Source organism: Neoarius graeffei, chromosome 11, assembly GCF_027579695.1.
Source record: "Neoarius graeffei isolate fNeoGra1 chromosome 11, fNeoGra1.pri, whole genome shotgun sequence".
NCBI classification, from domain to species: domain Eukaryota; kingdom Metazoa; phylum Chordata; class Actinopteri; order Siluriformes; family Ariidae; genus Neoarius; species Neoarius graeffei.
Genome location: NC_083579.1, coordinates 35,090,126 through 35,117,281, shown reverse-complemented (window position 1 = coordinate 35,117,281; position 27,156 = coordinate 35,090,126). Strand labels below are relative to the sequence as shown.

At 45.2% G+C, this 27,156-nt stretch overlaps 1 protein-coding gene across 4 annotated transcripts; it reads right to left on the bottom strand.

The window, feature by feature from the left end:
- Nucleotides 1-338: 338 nt before the first annotated feature.
- Nucleotides 339-27,156, bottom strand: sdsl (serine dehydratase-like). Of its 4 annotated transcripts, none has more exons than XM_060933779.1 (8): nt 27,130-27,156; nt 26,511-26,734; nt 15,192-15,231; nt 13,786-13,925; nt 13,587-13,675; nt 11,111-11,338; nt 8,105-8,229; nt 339-1,481 (listed from the first exon to the last, which is right to left on the bottom strand). In XM_060933779.1, the coding sequence occupies exons 2-8, from the start codon at nt 26,661-26,663 to the stop codon at nt 1,294-1,296; spliced, it is 963 nt and encodes a 320-aa protein (XP_060789762.1). In that variant the 5' UTR covers nt 26,664-26,734; nt 27,130-27,156; the 3' UTR covers nt 339-1,293. The 4 variants fall into 4 exon arrangements, with proteins under 4 accessions (XP_060789762.1, XP_060789760.1, XP_060789759.1 ...); XM_060933777.1 differs by lacking the exon at nt 27,130-27,156 and adding an exon at nt 26,965-27,112 and having other exon boundaries at nt 26,511-26,737; XM_060933776.1 differs by lacking the exon at nt 27,130-27,156 and adding an exon at nt 26,965-27,112.

Here is a 27,156-nt window from a genome sequence, read left to right as displayed (position 1 = left end):
ACGACGCATTTTGTATGAAAAATGTGAGTTTTTCAACTCGAGAAGATAAGCTTCATACCTTCAAGCCAATGTATGATTTTCTCTTTATTATACAGACACATTCACAAACAAAAAGTACCCAAATTTATCAAAACAATTCATCGAGTTCCTCACCAGTGACAAATAGAGATTTATGTCATGGTTTTGGTTCTCCATGTCCCGGATGTAGTTCATATGAAAAACACGAGTGAGTGGTGTATTTCCCAGTAAAACACTTGTGTCCATATAATATAAGCATATACAGTATGTCAGTTGAACTTGGGGTGCAAGAATAATTAGAGAGAGAGAGAGAAGCAAGATGATAACATTAAGCATTTTATTTAGTAATTGATTATATTAGGTACATGAGACATGTTCATTCTTCAAATAAACTTATAGTAATTGATGTGCTTTACTCAGTCCATATCATTGTGATGCTGAAAACAATTATTACTCATGACTAAACAAAAAAGACAAAAACTGTTTTAATGATTTGAATTAGTATTGCAGCTGCTCCATCTGCTGACCGTGTTGAAGAATTAAAAATAAAAGAATACAGTTGGAGTTGCATGGAGTTTTTTCATAATAATTAATACTTCACTATACTATACTGACACTAACATCTGAGATAAATGTTTATATTCTTGGTACATTTCTCTTGTTTCCACCATCACTATGCCTTTATAACAGCATTCTAACAGCTACACATAGCAGTATAACAGAACCCCTGGTAGTTGGGTTAGCAATTGATGCCAAGTGTAGCTAAAGTGTGATTTTTGTCGATATGGTGTCTCTTTTTAATAATTTATCAACACATCTGAGGTAAATGTTGATATTCTTGATAGTTTTGTCTTGTTTCCAGTGTCACTGTGTTTTTATAAATGCATTTTAACACCAATTTATTAGCTCGCTAAACCATTAGGAAGTTCAGCTCAGCATCCATTTGCCTAGCAACAATGTTTCCAGGACTATAACCACTTGAGTGGTAATGTGGCTTTCACTTCATGTTCAATTTAAACAGTTCCAAATGGACACCTTTAGGATTCTGATGGAAACCATTAGAGAATTTCCAAATAGTTTTGTTTAAAAAAAAAAATAAAAAATCAGTGATTTCTGAAACTCTGAAGTACCAAGTATGATGGGAAATGTAGTCCTGCAGTTTGTGTGAAAGTGGTACTGTTGTGTGAGGTTAGTTATTAATGAAGTGCAGTATGGGAGCATGTGATTCATGACATGATGTGCTCTAGCCACCACAGGAAAAGTGTGGTCATGTGATCATTTGCAGACGGTGCGCAGGTGCTGCAGCTGAGCGAGGTTAATGCTGCTTCCTCCACATACGATGATGACCAGCAGGCCAAGCGGTTTGCACAGACGACCTTCGTCCTGCAGCCGCTGTATCACGCTGCTGTACACTGCGGCTAGCGATGCTGCACACGCTAACTCCACTAACACACGCTCTTCATCTTCACATGCGCACACACATACATACAAAAGAGCCAAGAACATTATCATATATATGATCCTGAGACTTGGTGCTTTAAAAAAAAAAAAAAAAAAAAAACTTTACTATAGTTTTTTGCTGTTAAAGGTCCCATGGCATGGTGGTTTGTTGATGCTTTAAAACGGGCTCATAGAGGCTTCCGGATGTTATATCCGCAGCCTTTCTCGAAATGAACCCTCGGCACGTAAATATAGCCTCCTGGGAGAAAGCCCCTGTGGCAGCGGGGGCGTGGTCAAGCGCCGGTCTGTGACAGGAGGGTGGAGCCGGGGAAGGTGAGTGGCAGAATCGCGACACCTGAGGATAATTAACCTGTTTGTGTGTGTTTTTTCCCAGTAACCGCTCCCTATTTAAGGAGGCAGAGAGAGAGGAGAGGGAGCGCAACCCGGGACCAGACGAGTGTGTGTGTGTGTGTGAGTGAATGTGAATGAATAGGATTATTAGACTGAAAAGTTATCAAAATAAATCACCTTGTCTGCCTCCAAACGCTGTCCTGCCGTCCTCTGTGCTCCACCCACACTCGATACATGCTACAGTGGTGCCGAAACCCGGGACAAGGTGGAGCACCAACACAGCAGCCCCATGGAATCCTCCCCGTTCACGGACTTGGTCCACGCCCTCGCCACGGCTCAGCAGAGCCAGCACCAGGCACTTGTCATGCTCCGAAAGGAGCAGGAGCGCCGCTTCGAAGCCCTGGTGCTAGCCCAGCAGGAAGATCGAGAGGCGTTCCGGCGTCTCCTCGCGTCGGTGGGGTCCACCAGCGCTCCGGCCGCGGGCCCGTCTCCCCTCACCGTGACCAAGATGGGCCCGCAGGACGACCCCGAGGCCTTCATCACATTGTTCGAGCAGGTCGCCGAAGCCTCGGGGTGGCCGATGGAGCAGCGCGCGGCGCGCCTCCTCCCCCTCCTCACGGGAGAGGCGCAGCTGGCCGCACTACAGCTCCCCGCCGATCGCAGGCTGGCCTACGCCGACCTTCGCCGGGCTGTCCTCCAGCGCGTGGGGCGCACGCCGGAGCAGCAGCGCCAGCGCTTCCGCGCGCTGCGGATGGAGGAAGTCGGCAGCCCGTTCGCGTTCGGCCAGCAGCTCCGGGACGCCTGCTGGCGGTGGCTGAGGGCCGAAGATCGCGACGCAGAGGGAATCGTCGACCAGGTGGCACTGGAACAGTTCATCGCCCGCTTACCAGCTGGAACCGCGGAGTGGGTCCAGTGCCACCGCCCGGCGTCGCTGGATCAGGCCGTGGGACTGGCGGAGGATCATCTGGCGGCTGTTCCGGCAGCAGGACAGCGGACGACAGCATCTTCTTTCTCCTCTTCTCTCTCTCTTTCTCCCCCCCCCACCTCCCGTGTCCCGTCCTCGCCCCATTCCCCCACCGCGGAGGCGGGGGCCGGCTCCACCCCAGCCGGCCCGCCGCACCCGTGGTGCCCTCCCATTTCTCCCTTCTGTGTCTGTCTCTTCCCCCCCCCCTCAGATGAGTGAGCCCCAGAACACAGCTGCAGAGGGAAGGCCCGGGCCGGTTTGCTGGCGCTGCGGGGATCTGGGCCACCTGCAGCAACAGTGTGCAGCGATGGAGGTGGGGGCGGTGGTGCGGATCCCCGACGCGCCAGAGGCTGCCCTCGATCGGGCCGGAGCGTATCGCATACCGGTAAGTGTACAAGGGGCTACATATCAGGCGTTGGTGGATTCAGGTTGCAATCAGACCTCGATCCGCCAAAGCCTGGTGCAAGACGAGGCATTGGAGGGAGCACAAGGGGTGAAGGTGTTGTGTGTGCACGGGGATATTCACAGCTACCCGTTGGTGTCGGTCCACATACATTTCAGAGGGGAGAAATCGATAGTGAAGGCGGCGGTTAATCCTCGCCTTACCCACTCTTTGATCTTGGGGACTGATTGGCCGGGATTTCGGGGTTTAATGGCACGCCTAATAAAGAGTGGGTCCTGCCAGTTAGCAGGGGAGGGTCCCGGTGTCGCTTTGGCTGGAGCTGCGGTCGCAGAGCCGTCTACGTCATCTCCGCGACAGAGTGAGGAGCCACCGGCCCCTCCTCTTTCTATTGGGGAATCCCTCGCGGATTTCCCACTGGAACAATCGCGAGACGAGACTCTGCGACACGCGTTTGACCAAGTGAGAGTAATCGATGGTCAGACGCTCCAGCCGGGCGCCACCCCCTCCTTCCCCTATTTTTCCATTTTGAAGGATAGGTTATACCGAGTGACGCAGGACACTCAGACGAAAGAGCGAGTCACCCAATTGCTAATTCCAAAGAGCCGCCGGGAATTGGTATTTCAGGCGGCTCACTTTAATCCCATGGCTGGACACCTCGGGCAGGATAAGACACTCGCCCGGATAATGGCCCGATTCTATTGGCCGGGGATTCGCGGCGACGTCCGTAAGTGGTGTACGGCGTGCCGCGAATGCCAGTTAGTAAATCCAGCGGCCATTCCAAAAGCGCCCTTGCGCCCCCTACCATTAATCGAGACCCCGTTCGAAAGAATTGGGATGGATCTCGTCGGGCCATTAGATCGGTCAACACGAGGGTACCGCTTTATATTGGTTCTGGTGGACTATGCAACGCGATACCCGGAAGCGGTGCCTCTTCGCAATATCTCAGCACGCAGTATTGCGGAGGCCCTCTTCCACGTCATCTCCCGGATTGGAATCCCGAAAGAGATTCTGACTGACCAAGGCACCTCGTTTATGTCACGAACACTGAGCGAACTGTATGGGCTACTGGGTATTAAGCCGATCAGCACCAGCATTTATCACCCACAGACGGACGGTTTAGTTGAACGGTTCAACCGCACCCTCAAGAATATTATCAAAAAATTCGTAAGTGAGGACACACATAACTGGGATAAGTGGCTCGAACCCTTGTTGTTTGCAGTGCGAGAGGTCCCCCAAGCCTCCACGGGGTTCTCCCCATTTGAATTATTATATGGGCGGAAGCCGCACGGCATCTTAGATGTACTGCGGGAAAATTGGGAGGAGGGACCTTCACCGAGCAAAAACGAAATTCAGTACGTTATGGATCTGCGCGCAAAACTCCACACTCTCACACACCTAACTCAGGAGAATTTACGGCAGGCCCAGGAACAGCAAACCCGCCTGTACAACAAGGGCACGCGCCTTAGAGAGTTCACTCCGGGAGATAGGGTACTCGTCCTGTTGCCCACGTCGAGCTCCAAATTAATCGCCAAGTGGCAAGGACCCTTTGAGGTCACACGGCGAGTCGGGGATGTCGACTATGAGGTTAGGCGAACGGACAGGGAGGGGGCGCTACATATCTACCACCTCAATCTACTGAAACGCTGGAACGAGGAGGTCCCCGTGGCGTTGGTGTCGGTAGTTCCGGAGAAGGCGGAGCTGGGGCCGGAGGTCCAAAAAGGGTCATTGGCATCACGTACCTCTCCGGTCCCCTGTGGAGACCACCTCTCCCCGACCCAACTCACGGAGGTCGCCCAGTTGCAGGCCGAGTTTTTGGATGTGTTCTCGCCCCTGCCCGGTCGCACTAACCTCATAGAACACCACATAGAGACGCCCCCGGGGGTGGTAGTGCGGAGCCGTCCTTATAGATTACCCGAACACAAAAAAAAGGTGGTTCGGGAAGAACTTCAGGCCATGCTCGAAATGGGCATCATCGAGGAGTCCCACAGTGACTGGAGCAGCCCGGTGGTCTTGGTTCCCAAGGCCGATGGCTCGGTCCGGTTCTGTGTGGACTATAGGAAAGTCAACGCGGTGTCTAAATTTGACGCGTACCCAATGCCTCGTATTGATGAGCTGCTCGATCGACTAGGCACGGCTCGCTTTTACTCGACACTGGATTTGACGAAGGGATATTGGCAGATCCCCTTGACTCCATTATCCCGGGAAAAAACGGCCTTTTCCACACCGTTCGGCTTACACCAGTTCGTCACACTTCCTTTTGGGCTGTTTGGGGCGCCCGCTACGTTTCAGCGGCTGATGGACCGGGTCCTCCGGCCCCACGCCACCTATGCGGCCGCGTACCTAGATGATATCATCATTTATAGTAATGATTGGCAGCGGCACCTACAACACCTGAGGGCCGTCCTTAGGTCGCTGAGGCGGGCGGGACTCACTGCCAACCCGAAGAAGTGTGCGATTGGGCGGGTGGAAGTACGGTATCTGGGCTTCCACTTGGGCAACGGGCAGGTGCGTCCCCAAATTAATAAGACAGCAGCGATTGCGGCCTGCCCGAGGCCCAAGACCAAAAAGGGGGTGAGGCAGTTCCTGGGGCTGGCTGGCTACTATCGTAGGTTTATACCTAATTATTCGTACGTCACCAGCCCGCTGACTGACCTCACTAAAAAGGGGGCGCCAGATCCGGTCCAGTGGACGGAGCAGTGCCAACGGGCTTTCTCTGAGGTAAAGGCTGCACTGTGTGGGGGGCCACTTTTACACTCCCCTGACTTCTCTCTCCCTTTTGTGTTGCAGACCGATGCATCGGACAGAGGGCTGGGGGCCGTTTTGTCCCAGCAGGTGGAGGGGGAGGACCGCCCGGTCCTGTACATCAGCCGGAAGCTGTCAGTGCATGAGGGGCGCTACAGCACAATTGAAAAAGAGTGCCTGGCGATTAAGTGGGCGGTCCTCGCCCTCCGTTACTACCTGCTGGGGCGCTCTTTCACTCTCTGTTCGGACCACGCGCCCCTCCAGTGGCTCCACTGCATGAAGGATGCCAACGCGCGGATCACCCGTTGGTATCTGGCACTCCAACCCTTCAACTTCAAGGTGGTCCACAGGCCGGGGGCGCAGATGGTTGTGGCGGACTTCCTCTCCCGTCAAGGGGGGGGGGGGGGGGGGGGGGAGTCGGCTGCGGGCCGGAAGAGCGCCCGGCCTGAGTCGGGCGGTGGGGGTATGTGGCAGCGGGGGCATGGTCAAGCGCCGGTCTGTGACAGGAGGGTGGAGCCGGGGAAGGTGAGTGGCAGAATTGTGACACCTGAGGATAATTAACCTGTTTGTGTGTGTTTTTTCCCAGTAACCGCTCCCTATTTAAGGAGGCAGAGAGAGAGAGGAGAGGGAGCGCAACCCGGGACCAGACGAGTGTGTGTGTGTGTGTGTGTGTGAATGAATAGGATTATTAGACTGAAAAGTTATCAAAATAAATCACCTTGTCTGCCTCCAAACGCTGTCCTGCCGTCCTCTGTGCTCCACCCACACTCGATACACGCTACAGCCCCATTTCAGCACTTTTCCCAGTGCGTCGTTTTGCTAATGAGAAGCAGGAGGCGGGGAAGGGTAGAGGGTGGGGGCTGGCCATGGGGGGAGGGGGAGGGGCTTGACCAAGCTGCGCACACACATACTCGCTGCTATCAGCGCCTGTAGCCACGGTGCTAAGACAAAACCCCGTTCTCCCTCGGACTCCTTTTGTAAACTCAACATGACCCAGAGAACAGAGAGTGAGAGTGTTCGGAGTGGTAGTTTACGAACGTATAATACCCTAGGCTTGAACACGCACTCCATAACCAAAGAGGATAGAAGCAGCAACTACAGCAACATAGCGCTTATCCAACAGAAGACATGCATTGCAGAGCAATAGTCAAACATAAGCTCATAAGTTAGTCAATTTCCAGACTAAACTCAGTTTAACAGAGCATGCTGCATGCTCTTTAGTTTTGTAGCGCAGATTACCTGGCTAACTGCAGGAAGCGGTTAGCTGCACAGCTAATGTAGCCATTGCTAGGCTAACGCACCGATTTTAAAACACGGCAAAACGACCAGTTATACACTTACTTGTTCGGTGTTTGTTGCTGATGCGGCAGGGATGCTTGGTACGGACCCAGGCTTCAGTGACAGTTGATGTGCAAAACCTGCCCTGTACTGTCCCAAGTTGTGGAAACATTCCTCAGGAAAATGCTTCCGACAAACATACACCATCTTAGGTAGACTCGATGGCGTATTATTGAAGTAAATAAAATTAAGCCACTGCGTCTTCAGGGGCTCTCCCGTCGGCAGTAAAAACAGACTCTTTTCTGTGTTGTCACATCCATGTACAGCGCAATTTCCATGTTTCGCTCGCTTAGGTGGTGCCATGTTGTGTCCTCTATGGTCTCCTCACTACAACTGGGCGGGGCAATCCATACAGTGGGTGGGAATCCAGAGGGGGGGGCGTGGGGATCATCTCCCTTGCTGACGTAGTAAAGGGAAGAGCTTATGAATGTGCCATTTTGACGCGCCATTCTCAAATGCTGGGCATAGTTTGGTTTACACATTATGAAATTTCTAGCCACTGGGGTGACTTAAGAAGGTCAGAGGAACTCATTTTAACGTTAAAAAAACCTCAGAAAGTGAAAATTTCATGCCATGGGACCTTTAACAGTAAATTATCAACTTACCAATAAGCTTAGCTAGGTTAGAGGTTTGCTGTTATCGCTAGGGAACTAACACAGCTAATATAGTTCACAGTTTTAGCTTGTTAAGTAACCAATCTTAGCCAGCTTAGCGAGTGATTACTTTTTTTAGTTAGCAACAATAGCAAACCATGTTGGCTAGCCCTATATTTGATTATTTGGGACAGAACTTGGAATACACAGATTATTACAGGGTAAGACAAAAAAATAAATGTAAACATATATTACCGAGAAAGAGTTCCACTGCCTGTAGAGCCTGTCGATCAGTCACGAGCTCAGAGATAACATTGGGTCTTTTGCTGTATTCGAATGCCTGACTGCACACCGTCTTTGCTCCTAAACATTTGGCCTCGCTAATAAAGTAAATAAATCAACACAGAGGATATAAGGTAGACACACAAAAGTGCAGCAGTGTGTGGCTGCAGCTTCACAGACCCTTGTACTGAGCCCACTGGTTGGGAGGAAGATGCTAGCTAACTAACATTTCCAGCTAGTACACTACCGTTCAAAAGTTTGGGGTCACCCAGACAATTTTGTGTTTTCCATGAAAAGTCACACTTTTATTTACCACCACAAGTTGTAAAATGAATAGAAAATATAGTCAAGACATTTTTCTGGCCATTTTGAGCATTTAATCGACCCCACAAATGTGATGCTCCAGAAACTCAATCTGCTCAAAGGAAGGTCAGTTTTATAGCTTCTCTAAAAAGCGCAACTGTTTTCAGCTGTGCTAACATGATTGTACAAGGGTTTTCTAATCATCCATTAGCCTTCTGAGGCAATGAGCAAACACATTGTACCATTAGAACACTGGAGTGAGAGTTGCTGGAAATGGGCCTCTATACACCTATGGAGATGTTGCACCAAAAACCAGACATTTGCAGCTAGAATAGTCATTTACCACATTAGCAATGTATAGAGTGGATTTCTGATCAGTTTAAAGTGATCTTCATTGAAAAGAACAGTGCTTTTCTTTCAAAAATAAGGACATTTCAAAGTGACTCCAAACTTTTGAACGGTAGTGCATATGTTGATATCACAGCTAGGTTTTCACTTTAACAGCAGGTTATTTTAGTTATCGTTAGCTAAGTAACTAATATTATCAGCTGTAATGTCATTTAAAGTTAACCTTGCTATTAATATGATTAGTACCCAAGATAGTTATCACTAAATAGCTAGTTATTTGACTTGGGTAACATTAACTAACATGAACCACCAGATTAGGTAGCTAACTACAAATGACAATTAACCAATTTGGCTATTATCAAATTAACCACTATTATTAACACTTAGCTAACCTACAAAAAGTAAGCTAAAAATAGCAGTGATTTTCATAGCTAGCTAAATGGTCTCTAACTTCTCATCTCTAACCTTAATAGAAACATCATCTCATCATCTCTAGCCGCCCCTGGTGAAAAATAAATGTGCTAAGTGTACTAAAATTTAGCATACTTTTGTGTACTTGAAGCCACACTAAATCATCAATATACTTCAAGTGTGTTTATGATTAGTTAACTTGAGGCATGCTATTTTGGAACAACTAATTTTGTACTAAATATATTTTAATTGTAATTAAATTGTAGAAAAGTGCAACTTGAAGTGTATTTAGTGTACTTTTATGTGCTAAATTACACATAACTTTCACCTAAAGTATATTTTAATATAATATATTTCTATAAAGTGTAACATAGTATAATTATTTTAAAGTGTGTTAAAAGTGTTAGTGTGAAAGCGTGATGTTAGTATACTTCTTATATATTTACAAAAAGTACAATTTGTGTAGGCGGCATGGTGGTGTAGTGGTTAGCACTGTCGCCTCACAGCAAGAAGGTCCGGGTTCGAGCCCCGTGGCCGGCGAGGGCCTATCTGTGTGGAGTTTGCATGTTCTCCCCGTGTCCGCGTGGGTTTCCTCCAGGTACTCCGGTTTCCCCCACAGTCCAAAGACATGCAGGTTAGGTTAACTGGTGACTCTAAATTGACCGTAGGTGTGAATGTGAATGGTTGTCTGTGTCGATGTGTCAGCCCTGTGATGACCTGGCGACTTGTCCAGGGTGTACCCCGCCTTTCGCCCATAGTCAGCTGGGATAGGATCCAGCTTGCCTGCGACCCTCTAGAACAGGATAAAGTGGCTAGAGATAATGACATGAGACAATTTGTGCAAGTACATTTTCAATATACTATTGAAAATATGAATATCATCTCATCTCATTATCTCTAGCCGCTTTATCCTGTTCTACAGGGTCGCAGGCAAGCTGGAGCCTATCCAAGCTGACTATGGGTGAGACGCGGGGTACACCCTGGACAAGTCGCCAGGTCATCACAGGGCTGACACATAGACACATGCCCCTTTTCCACCAAAGCAGTTCCAGTGCTGGTTCAGGGCCAGTGCTTAGTTTGGAACCAGGTTTTCTGTTTCCACTGACAAAGAACTGGCTCTGGGGTCAGAAAAAACGGTTCCAGGCTAGCACCAACTCTCTGCTGGGCCAGAGGAAAGAACTGCTTACGTCAGCGGGGGGGCGGAGTTGTTAAGACCAACAACAATAAGACCGCGAAAGATCGCCATTTTTAAGCGATGAGAAGCAGCAGCTGTACAAACGTGAAGTCATCCATCATTATTATTGTTGTTGCTGCTGCTTCTTCCGTGTTGTTTTTGCTTCGATATTCGCGCCAAGGTTTATGCAAACGTAGCGACATAACTGACATATACAGCGACGTAATGACGTATACAACGACGTAACTGACGTGACTTCACTTAGCACCGTGAGCTATAGAAAAGCAAACTGGTTCTCAGCTGGCTCACAAGTTGAACGAGTTGTGAACCAGCACCGGCTCCGAACCAGCCCTGGAACTGATTTGGTAGAAAAGGGGTAACAGACAACCATTCACACTCACACCTACGGTCAATTTAGAGCCACCAGTTAACCTAACCTGCATGTCTTTGGACTGTGGGGGGAAACCGGAGCACCCGGAGGAAACCCACGCGGACACGGGGAGAACATGCAAACTCCGCACAGAAAGGCCCTCGCTGGCCACAGGGCTCGAACCCGGACCTTCTTGCTGTGAGGCGACAGCGCTAACCACTACACCACCATGCCGCCCCATAGAAACATCAGCATTAAATAATTTTCCTCTGCCATTGCTCACACCTCTCCCCTTCCAGATACTTTCAGACTTACAGGTGGTCATCACTGATAAAACGTGAGCATTAAAACCATATTTAGAGTCAGCTTTTACCTCGTAATGTCTGGTAAAGTGATTAAATGTCCAGCTTTTATGGCTGCATTGAGACAATCTGCTCCCACAGTCTCCATACAGAGGATCGGGACATGACCCCAGCCGACTTCATCCAGTCCCTGAATGACTCCACAGAAAAGTCCTCCACCTCCCACAGACAGAACCACAGCACCTGGCTCAGACGGCAGAACCGCCTTCAGCTCATGGACCAGACTGGAATGACCTTTCCTGAAAAAATGTCAGCAATTCTGTCATAAGGTGCATTTTTTTAATCTAGTGGTTGCTGTGAATTATTTAGCACACAATATTATTATCATGGATAGTTAATGAGGCCCCAAGACACAGTTAACATACAAAATGACCAGAGCCGGTAACTTAAGTTCAAAAGTTACACTGATATTTATGCGAAGAAAGTTCTTCATATTTGGGTTACATATATGCCCAAGTTGTTTTTCTTAACTTTAAATCACCTCTGTGTACTTGACGCATCTGAAGTCATACTTGCCAACCCTCCCGATTTCGGCGGGAGGCTCCCGATTTTAGCCTCCATCTCCTGCCTCCCGATTGTATTTGTTAAAAACTGGATAATCTCCCGGTTTGGGTAAATCCCTATCGCCAAATTAAAAATACTCTTGATCATGTCCAATCAGAATCGTATGAGAAACACTGCTGACATCAACTGATTTTTAACCAATCAACGAACAGAATGACAGTCACTTCCGTAATGTAGGATTCACCCAGGCTGTCCGACATTTTTTACAAGCAGTCATTCATCATGGCCACTAAACCCAATACCAAACGGCAAAAATATGAATGCAAATACCAGGTTGCATGGGAGAATGAATTTCCATGGATAAGCAAATGTTCGACCAGCCAGACCAACGCATTTTGCAAGGTAAGCGATTCACTGACCGCACAGGTCAAAGTTTAGAAGTCTGTATGTTTACAGCCGGGTCTCGCAAATTTATTTCAGTTGGAAAATTTTTAATGCTGGGTCAGGTGGCTGTAACTATCGAATTTGTTTGAGGAGTGTATTTGAGTAGTGTGGAAGTGTCTTAGTACTATTCTGAATTTGTTTGAAAGTTTTAAGTGAAAGTTTACAAGTGATTTATCTGGAAAGTGATTGATTTTGACAGAGTTTTGAGGTTAAGTGAAAGATTACTAGTGAGTGTATTTTGGTTGTACTAAAATTTTGCATTCGAGTGAATTTCTTTGTGGAGTATATTTTGATAGTATGGTAGTATTTATAGTGCCATTTTTAAATTTTGTTTGAAAACTTTCAAAGTGGGTCGGCACGGTGGTGTAGTGGTTAGCACTGTTGCCTCACAGCAAGAAGGTCCGGGTTCAAGCCCCGTGGCCGGCAAGGGCCTTTCTGTGTGGAGTTTGCATGTTCTCCCCGTGTCCGCGTGGGTTTCCTCCGGGTGCTCCGGTTTCCCCCACAGTCCAAAGACATGCAGGTTAGGTTAACTGGTGACTCTAAATTGAGCGTAGGTGTGAATGTGAGTGTGAATGGTTGTCTGTGTCTATGTGTCAGCCCTGTGATGACCTGGCGACTTGTCCAGGGTGTACCCCGCCTTTCGCCCGTAGTCAGCTGGGATAGGCTCCAGCTTGCCTGTGACCCTGTAGAACAGGATAAAGCGGCTAGAGATAATGAGATGAGATGAACTTTCAAAGTTTGCAAATGAGCAAATTCCTTTGATGCATTCTGATAGGATTTTGATAGTATTTCTCGTGCTTTTTAAAAATTCTGTTGGAAAAAGTGTTTAGTGAGAGAGATGCATTTTAGTAGTACTAAGACAATGCAGTATTTATTTAATTGGAGTTGTTACTATTTTGGTCAAATCTTATTAAAATTTAATTTATATATGATATTAAAGTTCTCTGCATTTTTACATGAGCTTACAGAAGGAAAACACATTTGATGCAAACCAATAATACTTTCATTCACTGACTATTTTAAGAAATGATAAACATTCTTCTAAAGCATCACTTGTGTTATTTTCTGTGGGTCTCTGTACGTAGACAATATTCAGGCATGAGAATTTTCAGCTAAAAATCTGATTTAAGACTTCCCTTTCATTGTTGTTATATTAAAATTCAAGACAAGTATTATTTCAGGTTTTTCACTCTGAGCTATTTCATGCCTGATACATGAATCCCATAACCTAGAGTAATTGATAGAACAATATCAACAATTCAAAAACTCTTTAATTGTATAAATTTCAGATGGTTTGCAATTAACTGGGATCCACTGTTTTTATCGTTTCAACCGCGCATCCTACTCTCATCCAATTGAAAATGTCGTTCACGCACTTTTCTCCCCCATGAGAATTTTGAAACGTTGGCAAGTATGTGAAGTGGCAAGATTTTTTTTTTTGTGTAGGTGTTTCAATAGCATCTTAATCTTAGCAAAGATTTTCTTCATACTATTAATTATCATATATTTAGATTTACAGTAGAACAGAGAACACCTCACCAGATCAGGGGATGGTCAAATGGTGGCACCAAGGTAAGGTTTTCACTGTCAGCCAGACGAAGAGCCTCAGCATTTGCTTCATCCCATACCTGCTCATATCATGTATGGAGAGCATGCTGTGAATGTTGATTGCTTTCCATATAAGTATGTACATTTATTTATTTGTTTGTTTATTTATTCACGACAGTACTTTCCTCACCTTACCCACGACTCGCACACTGGCACCGTGATCCTGCAGTTTCTCCACTACCATCTTAGGAGTGGATGAGGGCACTATGATGGTGGCTGGAATGTTGAGCTTGCGTGCTGTGTAGGCTGTAGCCAAGCCTGCATTTCCACCTGCATTCAGCATTCACAGCATGAACACAGTTATTCAACACGAAATAACTTAAAGGGCTGATGACACGAACATGACTATGTAATTTCTTAAATAAACTATACAACATAGCAAACATGTTAGATTTCTGTTATAATTACGTGAAAAGAAGCTGTTGTTACGCGAATATCCAACTTTTAATTGCACAGCGCAAGAAAACTGGGTCAGTGGCTTGCGGCCATGTTGTGACGTCAGCGGGAGAACACGCTGCGGTTCACTGGCTGTTCTACTCTGGTTCTACTCAATGGAAATGGCGCATGAAAACGCCGGTGAACTCTCTAGTGCTAGTTCTTCCTCTTCTGGGAGTCTAGAATTGTGTTGATCTCTTCCGAATAGAATCTATGATAGCCTACCCTCTTTACCCTTTGCCTCTCGTTGCTAGGCGGCAGTTACATGAAAGCCGCAAGCTTTCACAAGCAAATACATGACTGATATCACGCCGACTTTATGATTACATTTATGATTATCATGTAGAATCTATAGCTCTACGTACCTTTATCTTATGTCGTTTCACAACACATGTTCTGACAGGAGGACTGTCTTTGGATCCGGCATAGCTACTAGTAGAACCCCTCCGGAATACTAGGCACTGCTGATGGTAGCAGCACACGTTTGTGCTGAACTGAACACCCAAGAGATTCTTTTAAGCTGGGAAGGGTGTCAAAACAATCCAAATCGAAGTGTTCAGAGCACAGGACGGATGTTGGTGAGGGCTCCCACTTGCCTCACCCACTTCGCATGCAGCTCGGGATCTCTGGGAAACTTGAATAAACTTACCCCATCCTTGTGGGTTTTGGAGCAAAAGCCGGCAACACAACGCGAAGGCATAATAACTGTATATATATATATATATATATATATATAATAATGACAAACTGAACACCTGTCGCATCAACAACAAACTGGTAAGTGAGGAGGAAGGTTCTTTCGCTGACGTCATATAGCTCCTCCTCCTCTTTCGTCTCCCGGGTGCTGCAGCCCCGTCAAATTTGCCCAAATAGCTGAGTTTATCATCATAACTTGTAAAATAGGCGCCTTCGTGAATTAATATATGGATAATCGGGAATTACTTTTTGTTATAAAACATCGCCAAAGATGTCAAAAACGTGTCATCAGCACTTTAAAACCTGATTTAAAGAAATTTCTGGATGCTATCATAGTTCTGAACCACTTAATAAACAAAAACAAACAAACAAACAAATGCCTTTTTCCCACTACATTGAACCCACCTGAAGAACAGACTACACCATTTGAATTTGAACCTGCAAGCTGAAAAAAGAAAAAAGATTAAATGGTTGTCATGAGATATATTCTGTTACATAAAATCTTTAAATATATATTTAATTAAATATGTATACATATTGAATACATAAATACATACTAGATAGATAGATAGATAGATAGAGAATTTTACACAGTTGTGCGAAAATATGAAGTCTGTCTTCGAGTGGTGAATGGATATATCACAAGTGAGTGAAGAGGACAAGTGATGTATTTCTCACCACTCGAAGATAAACTTCATATTTAATATTAAACTTTCATATACCTAAATTATTTAAGATTGGATTTTCATATTTAAATTTTATATATATTTTTTAGGATTTTATGACCATCTTACCTTTTTTTTACATTGCCTAAAAGAAGTTATTGTGCGAAATTTGGTTAAGATTGAACAATGTTTAGAGGTGCCACAAAGCTAAAGTTTTCACTCAAGACACAATATAAAATAATGTGACTTATTAACTTTCATATTAATACAAACAATACAGTAATATAATTTCCTGTGTTCAGAGTAACAATAGCTATTACTTGTCTGTGATTTTCTAAACCCTTCGGTATTATGGTATCTTGTGGTGATAAAAGAACACACTAAGGACTTCCCTAGCAGAAGGAAGCTTTCTCCCAGACAGTTCCTTGGAAGTGGGACCAAAACCAAACATAATTGTCCTTTCTGGTTTTGTGCTTTGCACCACCGGTACTACTTGTATTACTGTTGCTAGCCATCTGAAAAACATAGAAAGAAAAACATTCACAACTTCATCAGCATATTACGATCAGTGCTCATTGTTTAAGAACCACTTAGTGCATGAAAGTTAACCTTCTATCAGTCTATAAACTCTTCCTGCCTCTTCTTTTTCATAGAAGTGGCATATTCCCTCTAGAACTGTGACTTTTTGGGGGTTTGAGATCTTCTCTGCAACAGTCTACGCACCAACTAATGTTAATGGATTAACCCGATTTGCAACCTCGTGTGGCACCTCTAAATATTAACCAATTTTTCTGAAATTTTGCTTGTTGCCTTCTTTTAGCCTATGTAAAAAAAAAAAAAAAAAAAAAAAAAAAAAAAATGGTAGGGTGGTCGGAAGGTTTTGGTAAAAAAAAAAAATTCCCATACATTTCGGCACCACCCTAATTATCTCATCTCATTATCTGTAGCCGCTTTATCCTGTTCTACAGGGTCGCAGGCAAGCTGGAGCCTATCCCAGCTGACTATGGGCGAAAGGCGGGGTACACCCTGGACAAGGCGCCAGGTCATCACAGGGCTGACACATAGACACAGACAACCATTCACACTCACACCTACGGTCAACTTAGAGTCACCAGTTAACCTAACCTGCATATATATATATATATATATATATATATATATATATGTGTGTGTGTGTGTGTGTGTGTGTGTGTGTACACACGAGTGTTTTACTGAGAAATCCACCACTTGTATTTTCCATCTGAGTTCCATCCAGGACATGGAGAACCAAAACCATGACATAAATCTCGATTTGTCACTCATGAGGAAATCGATGAATTGTTTTGATAAATTTGGATACTTTTTGTTTGTGAATGTGTCTGTATAATAAAAAGAAAATCTTACGTTGGGTTGAAGATGTGAAGTTTATCTTCTCATGTTGAAAAATATATCAATCGTTCACTTCACTTACTCATGATATAAACATATACATTCACCAATCGAAGATAAACTTCATATCTTCAAGCCACCAGGTAATATCCTCTCTCTCTCGCTCTTATTCGCCTTTTCACAAATCCCACAATCCACTGCATGGTTGGGAACTTCCAGTGGCCAGACCCAGGCTGCTGATAGTGGTACAAAAACCAATACTGGGCTATATAATCATTTTCAATGTTCAGATATTATTATGTTCAAATATAGGATGTTCAAATATTATTACAGGTTTACATGGGCTCGCAGATTTTTTTTTTTTTTGAAGATTAATACTGTTCGAAATGATTGCACATTTACAATTTGTCATCAGTGTAAATATACACTGTTAATGTTGTTGGCCAGAGCTATAGTGCTGAGTAGTTGGAACATGTATTTCATGTAAACAATGCAGAGAGCGAAAGTGAAAGGGCTGTATGGGTGATAATATAAGGATAACCGATTAAAAGCTTCTGTGCTGACGAAAAATACAAAGGAACCAGTAACTAGACATATAAAAGCAACCTAATAACATCACATTTCAGCTTGCAGCCGATATTTGAACATCAAAACAGTGCAAGTTTACCCTGATGACAAATTGTGTAATTCAGATAGATAGATGACACACACTTTTATATATTACAAATATAATAGAGCGGTGGCTAAAATTATCGACAGTCCATAATTAGACACATTTTCAGATTTACCAACAAAAAACTATTTTACAAAGATGAGTTTCAGTTACAACAGTTATTACTGGTTAATTAATCAACCGGAAGACCCCCCCCACACCCTCTGATCTTGTCGTCTGATGACACAGCTCGTTACCGGAGATGGAATTTTTTAGCACGATCAGCAATTTGAGAAAAATCCGGACGTTATCATCGCAGGTAAGCATGGTGGAAAGATCATGGACATGTTTTTACTTATCAAATTCACCAATATTTCATGATCTCCTTGTCAAAACCTACTTTGTTTCTTACTCCTTCATTTGACACTCGCCATTTTGTATCTAAACGCGCGTTTGAGAAGTCTTGTGAGGTGTCAATAATAGTGATAGCTTTCACCGGTGTCCACCATTATCGGCACCCTGTGGAATTAAGTGACATTTACAACTGTTCTGTATCAATCTTTGTGTAACACTGTTGAAGTAGATGAAGTATATTAAAAGTGCTATGATTTATAATATTTTTTTCTGATTCATAACAGAATGGAATGTTTATAGAGTATTTGAAATCCTTTTGCAATAAGTAGAATTAGACCAGTCTTAAATTCCTAGCATATAAAAAAATTACACACTTGAAATATTCAGATTTTTCTATTCCATTCAGTATTTATTTATTTATTGCAGTTTCGTCTCGTCTCGTCTTCTTCCGCTTATCCAGGACCAGGTCGCGGAGGCAGCAGTCTAAGCATGGAAGCCCAAACTTCCCTTTCCCCAGACACCTTGGCCAGCTCCTCGGGAAGAACACCGAGGCGTTCCCAGGCCAGCCGAGAGACATAGTCCCTCCAGCGTGTCCTGGGTCTTCCCCGGGGCCTCCTCCCCGGGGGACATGCCTGGAACACCTCCCCAGGGAGACGTCCAGGAGGCATCCGAAAAAGATGCCCGAGCCACCTCAGCTGGTTCCTCTCGATGTGGAGGAGCAGCGGCTCTACTCCGAGCTCCTCCCGAGTGACTGTGCTTCTCACCCTATCTCTAAGGGAGCGCCCAGCCACCCTGCGAAGGAAACTCATTTCAGCCGCTTGTATCCGCGATCTTGTTCTTTCTGTCATTACCCAAAGCTCATGACCATAGGTGAGAGTCGGAACGTAGATCGACCGGTAAATTGAGAGCTTCGCCTTTTGGCTCAGCTCCCTCTTCACCACGACGGACCGGTAAAGCGACCGCATCACTGCGGAGGCTGCACCGATCCGCCTGTCGATCTCACGCTCCATCCTTCCCTCACTCGTGAACAAGATCCCGAGATACTTAAACTCCTCCACTTGAGGCAGGACTTCTCCACCAACCTGGAGAGGGCAAGCCACCCTTTTCCGGTCGAGAACCATGGCCTCGGACTTGGAGGTGCTGATTCTCATCCCAGCCGCTTCACACTCGACTGCAAACCGCCCCAGTGCATGCTGAAGGTCCTGGTTTGAAGAAGCCAACAGGACAACATCATCTGCAAAAAGCAGAGATGAAATCCTGTGGTTCCCAAACAGGATTCCTTCCGGCCCCTGGCTGCGCCTAGAAATTCTGTCCATAAAAATTATGAACAGAACCGGTGACAAAGGGCAGCCCTGACGGAGTCCAACATGCACTGGGAACAGGTCTGACTTACTGCCGGCAATGCGAACCAGACTCCTGCTCCGTTCATACAGGGACCGGACAGCCCTTAGCAAAGAGCCCCGAACCCCATACTCCCGAAGCACCCCCCACAGAATACCACGGGGGACACGGTCGAATGCCTTCTCCAGATCCACAAAGCACATGTGGACTGGTTGGGCAAACTCCCATGAACCCTCGAGCACCCTATGAAGGGTATAGAGCTGGTCCAGTGTTCCGCGACCAGGACGAAAACCGCATTGTTCCTCCTGGATCCGAGGTTCGACTATTGGTCGAATTCTCCTCTCCAGTACCCTGGAGTAAACTTTCCCTGGGAGGCTGAGAAGTGTGATTCCCCTATAATTGGAGCACACTCTCCGGTCCCCTTTCTTAAAAAGAGGGACCACCACCCCAGTCTGCCACTCCAGAGGCACTGTCCCCGACCGCCACGCGATGTTGCAGAGGCGTGTCAACCAAGACAGCCCCACAACATCCAGAGACTTGAGATACTCAGGGCAGATCTCATCCACCCCCGGTGCCTTGCCACCGAGGAGCTTGCAAACTGCCTCAGTGACTTCGGCTTGGGTAATGGACGAGTCCACCTCTGAGTCATCAGCCTCAGTCTCCTCAGTGGAAGACATGATGGTGGGATTGAGGAGATCCTCAAAGTATTCCTTCCACCGCCCGACAATGTCCCCAGTCGAGGTCAACAGCTCCCCACCCGCACTGTAAACAGTGTTGGCAGAGTACTGCTTCCCCCTCCTGAGGCGCCGGACGGTTTGCCAGAATTTCTTCGAGGCCGACCGATAGTCCTTCTCCATGGCCTCCCCGAACTCCTCCCAGTTCCGAGTTTTTGCCTCCGCAACTGCCCGAGCTGCAGCACGCCTGGCCTGCCGATACCCGTCGGCTGCCTCAGGAGTCCCGGAGGTCAACATGGCCCGATAGGACTCCTTCTTCAGCTTGACGGCATCCCTTACTTCCGGTGTCCACCACCGGGTTCGGGGATTGCTGCCACGACAGGCACCGGAGACCTTGCGGCCACAGCTCCGAACAGCTGTGTCCACAATGGAGGTAGAGAACATGGTCCACTCAGACTCAATGTCCCCCGCCTCCCTCGGAAGCTGGGAAAAGCTCTCCCGGAGGTGGGAGTTAAAGACCTCCCCAACAGAGTGCTCGGCCAGACGTTCCCAGCAGACCCTCACCATACGTTTGGGCCTGCCAGGTCTGTCCAGCTTCCTCCTCCGCCAGCGGATCCAACTCACCACCTGGTGGTGATCAGTTGACAACTCAGCCCCTCTCTTCACCCGAGTGTCCAAGACATAGGGTCGGAGATCAGATGACACGACTACAAAGTCGATCATCGACCTCCGACCTAAGGTGTCCTGGTGCCACGTGCACTTATGGACACCCCTATGCTCGAACATGGTGTTCGTTATGGACAAACTGTGACTAGCACAGAAGTCCAATAACAAAACACCACTCGGGTTCAGATCGGGGAGGCCGTTCCTCCCAACCACGCCCCTCCAGGTGTCACTGTCATCGCCCACATGAGCATTGAAGTCCCCCAGTAGCACAATGGAGTCCCCAGTCTGAGCACCCCTCAGTACCTCTCCCAGGGACTCCAAGAAGGCCGGATACTCTATACTGCTATTTGGCCCGTAGGCACAAACAACAGCAAGAGCCCTCTCCCCAATCCGAAGGCGCAGAGAGGCGACCCTCTCGTTCACTGGGGTAAACTCCAACACATGGCGGCTGAGCTGGGGAGCTATAAGGAAGCCCACACCAGCCCGCCGCCGCTCACCACGGGCGACTCCAGAGAAGTGGAAAGTCCAGCCCCTCTCGAGGAGCTGGGTTCCAGAGCCCAAGCTGTGCGTGGAGGTGAGCCCGACTATCTCTAGCCGGTACCTCTCAACCTCCCGCACAAGCTCAGGCTCCTTCCCCCCCAGCGAAGTGACATTCCATGTCCCAACAGCCAGCCGCTGTGTCCGGGGATCAGGTCGTCGAGGCCCCTGCCTTCGACTGCCACCCAATCCACACTGCACCAAACCCCTACTGCTACCTCTGTGGGTGGTACCTCTTCGGGCTGAGCCTGGCCGGGCCCCATGGGCAAAGGCCCGGCCACCAAGCGCTCGCATACGAGCCCCAACCCCGGGCCTGGCTCCAGGGTGGGGCCCCGGCTGCGTCCTACCGGGCGACGTCACGGTCCTGGATTTTTTCTCCATAGGGGTTTTTTGGTGAACTGCTCTTGGTCTGGCCTGTCACCTAGGACCTGTCTGCCTTGGGAAACCCTAACAGGGGCATAATGCCCCCGACAACATAGCTCCTAGGATCATTCAAGCACACAAACCCCTCCACCACAATAAGGTGGCAGTTCTAGGAGGGGTTATTTGCAGTTTGTTGTAAATATCTCCCACAAATTACAATAATCAATAGACATTTTATATTTTGGTTCGAGGAATGGCATGTGACCTTTGACCTTTCATGTGGTTACAATGTTAATTGCCTGTTGATATTTATTGGTAAACTACAAGACTAGAAATTAATACAAACAACAATGAACAAGTGTTTCCAGGCAAAACAAACCTCGCCCAGCAGCACTTATTTTATACCTATATGTTGATAACGGTGATATTTCTCAATCATCAGCTGCCAGGTCCTATGAAAATCCATGACCTTGAGTTTGACATTTCAAAGTCATTCAAGGTCAAAGGTCATGGTGGCAACAGAAAGCCCATATGGGACTTCTTATATGTTGATAATGGTAAACATCTGGCTATCATGAACCATTTAAAAGTTGTAGCCCTTTGAAAACCCATGACCTTCAGTTTGACCTTTCAAGTTCACTCAAGGTTAATGATCATGGTGCCAAATAAAAGGCCATATGGGAGTTCCTATATGCTCATAATAGTAAACATTTGTCTATCGGCAACCATTTTTGAGTTAAAATGGAAAATATGTTATTTTGACCGAAAGGTTGACGATTCCGGTGACCTTGATCTGATTACCTCCAAAATTCAATCGGGTAATCTATGGACCATTGCCCACCTATCCTGAAAATTTTAGGTCAATCAGTGCAACTGTCTAGATGCTAGATTGTTGACAGACAGACAAACAAACAACACACTGATTACAATACCTCACCCTGCTTACTTTGTCGCAGGCGAGGTATTGATTAACAAAATGTGACCTACGAAAATATTTAGAAAGTGGGTAAAAAGTAGAACAAAAAGACTTGACACGGGTTAAACATTATCATTTTGTTTACAAACATTAGAATTACTTCCTCATTTACGTAAACACCGACATTGATATATTTACATTCAAGATTGTTTGTACTAAATAAGTCTATGTAAAACAAATTTTAAATAAAAACTATATTTTGTTAACTTGGGCGGCACGGTGGCATAGTGGTTAGTGCGGTCGCCTCACAGCAAGAAGGTCTGTGTTCGAGCCCCGTGGCCGGCGAGGGCCTTTCTGTGCGGAGTTTGCATGCTCTCCCCATGTCCGCGTGGGTTTCCTCCGGGTGCTCCGGTTTCCCCCACAGTCCAAAGACATGCAGGTTAGGTTAACTGGTGACTCTAAATTGAGCGTAGGTGTGAATGTGAGTGTGAATGGTTGTCTGTGTCTATGTGTCAGCCCTGTGATGACCTGGCGACTTGTCCAGGGTGTACCCCGCCTTTCGCCCGTAGTCAGCTGGGATAGACTCCAGCTTGCCTGCGACCCTGTAGAACAGGATAAAGCGGCTAATGAGAAGAGATTTTGTTAACTTGATATCACATACTGATTTTTTTTTTAAAAAATCATCTGCGTGTCGATGATTGTGGACAAAAGTGTCAATACTTGTGGAATGGTGTCATGTGATCTGATACGCTAAGTAATCAGGAATCAACTAATTTTTTCCCCCCAGAGGAAGTTTGAGTAATTATTCATCCACAATTTATGCACTGAAAGTCTTTTCTCCTTTTGCAATGGACAAAAGATCGTTAAGGTGTCGATAATTGTAGCCGCCGCTTGAGTTTATCGTCGCTGTCAGGTCAAAACCTGCTATGTGACATTTTTCCTTTTTTACAGGAGACGTAAAAAACCGAATAAAACTCTGAAATAAGCTAGGAAGACAGTAAAAGTTAACTTGTTCTATTATTAGATTGGTCAGTTAAATATCCAATCAGAATAGCTATTTGCAGCATTATATTAGCGTAAATTGCAAAAAAAAAAAAAATCATCCTTCAGAACACATAAGAGGTTCTGCATGCCAGATATTTGCACATATAAGGTTTTGACTGTTTCAAAGATTCACATAGGAAGTTTTGATCCCAGTTTTACTTCAAGATACTTGTACATAAGAGTTTTTAAGCTGTCTATAAATTGATTAAAATAATCATTTTAATTTTGTTTTTTATTGATTTGTTCAATTAATAAGTTAAAGAAATCTCATTAAAGGCAGAAAAATCAAAACCAACATTGTGATTCAACCATGGTGGGTAAAAACTGAGCTAAAGCCTTCTTCTGCTAGTGTGACGGTGTAATGATGAACTACACTGCTAGGCCTACTAAAGTGGTGATTTCTCATTCTATTAGGCTTCTGTTTCCAGAAAAAAATAGGACTGCATGCATGAGCAAAAAAAGATCTAGCCGAGTTGGCACTAGCTGAAATACTGAATTGACACACAAAAAATAGGCTTCAATCCGTAGTAACGAAGATAACTGGTTTAATTGATTAATCAATAAAAATGCAAAAATAGCCTTAAAATAACAGTTTCAGGAACAATAAGAAAACAACACAATGAACAATGTTAACATTCAACAACCTGTGGTCGCACGATTAAAATGTTGAATTTCACATAAAAATATTAGAACAGATCTACGACCAAAGTCTATTCATGAGAAAGCGAGTCATAAAAACCATGGTAGTCTGGGTGAATCACTTCTTTCAGAGACTGAAGGTGTTGAAATTTCTGTCTTGTGATTTGGAGTGGGCTTGGTCTTGCACCTAATCATGGTTTGGTCTGCCTCTGTGCTGTGGTAGTAGTTCCCAATCTGATTTAACATCAAGCTTGTAGAAGACCTCCCCAGAGGAGCTGTACTTGAGTGCATGGATGTCAGCGACCACAGGATCACCGACACGGCTTCCAGGACGGATTGAATGAAAGAAGGAACAGATTCGTAGTCACGAAAGAATGTGTAGTCAAGGTTGAACACAAAGTATGGGTTACACGGACGTGCTTGTCTCATCAATGCAACAATCACTTGGGGTGAAAATAGGTGGTTTGAAATAGCCTTCTAGGGTCGCATGGACAGAATCTGCCTCCATCTGCGTGTGCCCTTTCTCTAGGTAGAGCTGCTCGATACTTCTGAGCAGTATCACTAAGGACACTGGCTAGAACCTTATTGCGGTTCTGATAACCACAACCATCTGATATCAAGATGAATTTCTTGTACTGATCTGGCTGGCGTTTGATGAAATCTACCACACATGTTGTAAATTCATTTGATGTCAGACCATTGCCTTCATGCCAAACATATAGTGTGACATGTTGATCGTTTAATACGTACATAGTCAAGTTGTGCACTTGTAGTTTCTGTTTATAGTAGATGGCTGATGCATTCATTTTTGGGGTAAGCAAGACACTCTGAAGATCCATGGTCAATACCATTACTTCATTAAAGGATGTTAATTTTTATCATTATCTTGTGATACTCACCATCAGTAGGCCTACTGTAGGGGTTTGGCCATTAGCAGACGAACTGCAATTCAATTCAAATCTGGTTTATTGACAGTCCAGCATCCACTTGAACTGAATGACTGATACCATCCAATCTGTCACTCTATACAAATAATGTATCTGGTTACAGTTTATAATATCTATAAAATCCTCCCTTGTTTATAATTCAGTCACAAAATCTTAAAATAATTCAAAATTGTGTAAAAAACAATCTAGAAAGAAGACGTATTTTAGACATGCAAAACCTCCCATGTGCAATCTGAGTGACAGAGGATTGTGTGCAGAATCTGCTGTGTGTGCCACTAGGTGCACATAGTTGATATTGCACACAGTTTATTTGGACCCATCACATGAAAGGGATTGAATCTAGTCTCTTCTGGATTACCCATTGGTCCTTCCATTTTCTAATTAGCATAAAGGGAAGCACGAGGTCAAAATTGACCAATCAGCATAGAGAACCCAATTTGACCTAAATTGTCACATAGCAGGTTTTGAACTGACAGCGACGTTATATTCAGTGAACTACAAATGTTCTGCGTCACTTTGAACCCGGAAGTAATTTCCCCTCATTCATTTCGCTTTCATAATTCACTTTTAAAAGCATTTCTGGCGATTCATGAGTTCTAAGTGAGCCCGGATTATACTTTATGCTCACAATGCGCGATATTTTGCTGATATTAACCTTTTGAATTAAACTTGAAAAAAAAGTTTTTCACTCATTCTACTGGGCTACAGCAGGGCTGTAAAAACTACACTTCCCATGAACACCCACTGCCCTACCCGGCTCGCGACTGGAACATTCGCTCGCTAGCTAGTTTCATATTTATGTTTACAATTTTTGTGTTTAATTAGTTTATAATATTCTAGAGTGGTTTATTAAGCTAACTCATTGCTTTTGACCGTCGACGTTGGTGGGTAAGTGCTGCGTAACCGTGATACCCGGATGAGAGCGTGTTCTCTGATTGGTGTAGAAGCAACGTCACTTCCGTGTTTTCTTCACGTTATAGGAAGACGATGCAAAATGGACTACAAACAAATATTTATTAATAATAATAATAATAATAATAATAATAATAATAATCACTTTTAAGGCATTTCTGGCGATTCATGAGTTCTAAGTGAGCCCAGATTATACATTATGCCCACAATGCGCGATATTTTGCTGATATTAACCTTTTGAATTAAACTTGAACAAGTTTTTCACTCATTCTACTGGTCCACAGCAACGCTGTAAAAACTACACTTCCCATGAACACCCACTGCCCTACCCGGCTCGCAACTGGGCGTGCTCTCTGATTGGTCTAGAAACAACGTCACTTCCGTGTTTTTTTTCACGTGGAAAACGATGCAAAATGGACTACAAACAAATAATAATAATAATAATAAAGCTGAGTTTAAACAGTAAACAGCAAAGTAAAGCAGAGTAAACAGTTTCTAACTTTCGTTCACTTTATTCTATTAGGAATTTAAAAAGCAATCGATGACGTTGTTATACACATCTATTTGGCTCAATAATTAATCATTTGCAATACATTGATTGAAGTTTTTGTGCATACCGCTGGAGGGGGTACTAATTTCTGCTCACCTGCTGAATTAGGTGTCCGATCCCTCTGATTTTAAACGAACCAGAAGGTTGGACGCTTTCCATCTTCAAATAAACTGGGGATCCGAGTCGCGTGGACATGCCAAAGCTCTCGATGAGAGGAGAGTTAATGTGAAATCCCTGCACATCCGACATGATGATGATACAGACAGACAAAGTACCTGCAATGCACACTACAGAAATAATGGAAAAGCTAGTTGCACTTCCTGCTGGAAAAAAGAAGAAGAAAGGAAAAGAAAACAGCTATTCAGACTTATACTGGGCTGTACTGGTTTATCTGGTCCAAACATTGCTTGCAGCTGTCATGCATGCTGCTAGTCGCCATGTCTGATGATGTGCACTGGATTTCCTCCCAGCTCAGAGCACCAATTACAATGCTGCTCTGTTGGATTTAAAATCGATGCATGAGCTTAGTTATAAAAGTTTTCCTGCCTACCTTCAAAAAGGTGCAGTGCAGTCAGCGTATAAAAATGAAGCTCACAGAGCGATTTAAAATCACATCTGCTTTCTCAAGGTCCAAAGGTTGTTTATCAGTAACTAACTGATTACCATAGTGAATGCACAATCAGCAATAAGAGACATGTAGCATTAATGCTCTGACCTTAAAGGTGCAGTCAGCGCCGGCGAT